The following is a 1,397-nucleotide window of genomic DNA, read 5'->3' on the forward strand; positions in this document are numbered from 1 at the left end:
CTGGACCTGGCTGTTGTGGGGGCATCTCCCGGTCCTGGGGGTTGTCGCAGTGGGATGGCAACAGAGGAAAGTGAGGGGCAGAAGAAGATCCTGCTCTGGGATGCTGACATGGAGCACGCACCCTTCTTGCCAGGTCCCAGCGCTGTGGGTCCCCTCAGCTCCACATCCCCTGCACGGGGGAGCCATGGGGGGGTCCTCCAGAGCCATTGGCTCAGCACAGCAGCCAGCGCAGTGCCTGGGGCTGCTGGCTCAGGGGTCCCGCTGCCACAGGGAGATGTGCTCCTGGGCTGTGATGGGATGCAGAGAGTCAATGTCCCCCGTGCCAGGGGGCTGGGCAGGGCCGGCAGTGGGGCACAGTCCCAGCAGAGCTGGGACCTGGCACCCCTGGGGCTGGGCACCCCCAGGAACGTATGGGAGGTCTCACCGAACTGACAGATGTACCGATTTCGGGTCTTGCAGCGCTGGTCATTCCAGTTGAAGGCAGCTGATGCTTGCATCTCCACGCAGTTCCCAAATCTGTGTCCCAGTGGGAGGGCGGTGAGGCCAGCCAGCGCAGTGGCATGGCGGTGACACCACAGAGAGGTCAGGGTGTCCTCTGCATCCAGTGGGCACTTACCCCTGGTTGTCTGGCTGCCCGAAAGCGAAGCTGGTGAAGGAGGACGGCTCGCCCACGTCCCAGCGGAAGGAAGCCTTGGATGTCTTGTAGGTGAGACCTGGGGGAGCAAGAGGTGGGGTGGCACAGCCAACCGCACCCCAGGCACCCTGCCCACTGCCATCACTCACCGATCCAGAAGTTCCCGGTCTCGAAATCGGTGTCTGTCACCCTGTTACCAGTCTCCAAGCGGCTGAGGTAGAAAGCCAGGATGTCCTGGACCTTCTGGTTTCTGATCTGGGCCAGCATCGCCCCTTTCTCCTGTGGGAAAGGGAGCAGGTCAACCCAAACACATGGCCCAGACCCACACCAGGCAGCAGAGAGATGCTGGGGGGGCTGCGGGCATGGGTAGCATTTTTCAGCTGCAAAGGGATGCCCAAGCATCCCAGGGGCTCACCTGACACTTTATTTTGGCTCCGTAGTAGGTGTCGGCCTCGGGGGACACCATGAAGCAGTTGCCGTCTATCCTCACGTCACAGGCGTGGAAGGGGAACCGGATCTTCGCTGGGGGCACAGGCAGGTGCAGGTGGGTCCCTATGCCGGCAGAGCTGGGCCCACTGGAGGACCCTTAGCCCTGCTGCGGGGGTCCCTGCCTGCAGATCCCTGCCTGCCACCCCGAAGCAGCGCAGACTCACTGCCACACTCAGCTCCCCCGTAGCCCGCGTCGCAGAGGCAGGAGCATTCCTCCTTCCTGTAATTGCCGTGGAGGCACTGCCCACGGAACCTCACTCTGGGCAAGACACTC

At 63.1% G+C, this 1,397-nt stretch overlaps 1 protein-coding gene across 1 annotated transcript; it reads right to left on the reverse strand.

Moving 5' to 3' along the window:
* Window positions 1-249: 249 nt before the first annotated feature.
* On the reverse strand, window positions 250-1,382 carry LOC104506431 (C-type lectin domain family 18 member A-like; the record flags this gene model as incomplete). Its single annotated transcript, XM_010147373.1, has 6 exons — window positions 250-287; window positions 425-516; window positions 617-713; window positions 784-913; window positions 1,050-1,156; window positions 1,288-1,382. Coding segments are annotated over 6 exons (559 nt in total), but the record flags the coding sequence as incomplete, so codon positions are not given.
* Window positions 1,383-1,397: the final 15 nt, after the last annotated feature.

This window comes from Eurypyga helias, unplaced genomic scaffold (assembly GCF_000690775.1).
Source record: "Eurypyga helias isolate BGI_N326 unplaced genomic scaffold, ASM69077v1 scaffold36092, whole genome shotgun sequence".
Lineage (NCBI taxonomy): Eukaryota > Metazoa > Chordata > Aves > Eurypygiformes > Eurypygidae > Eurypyga > Eurypyga helias.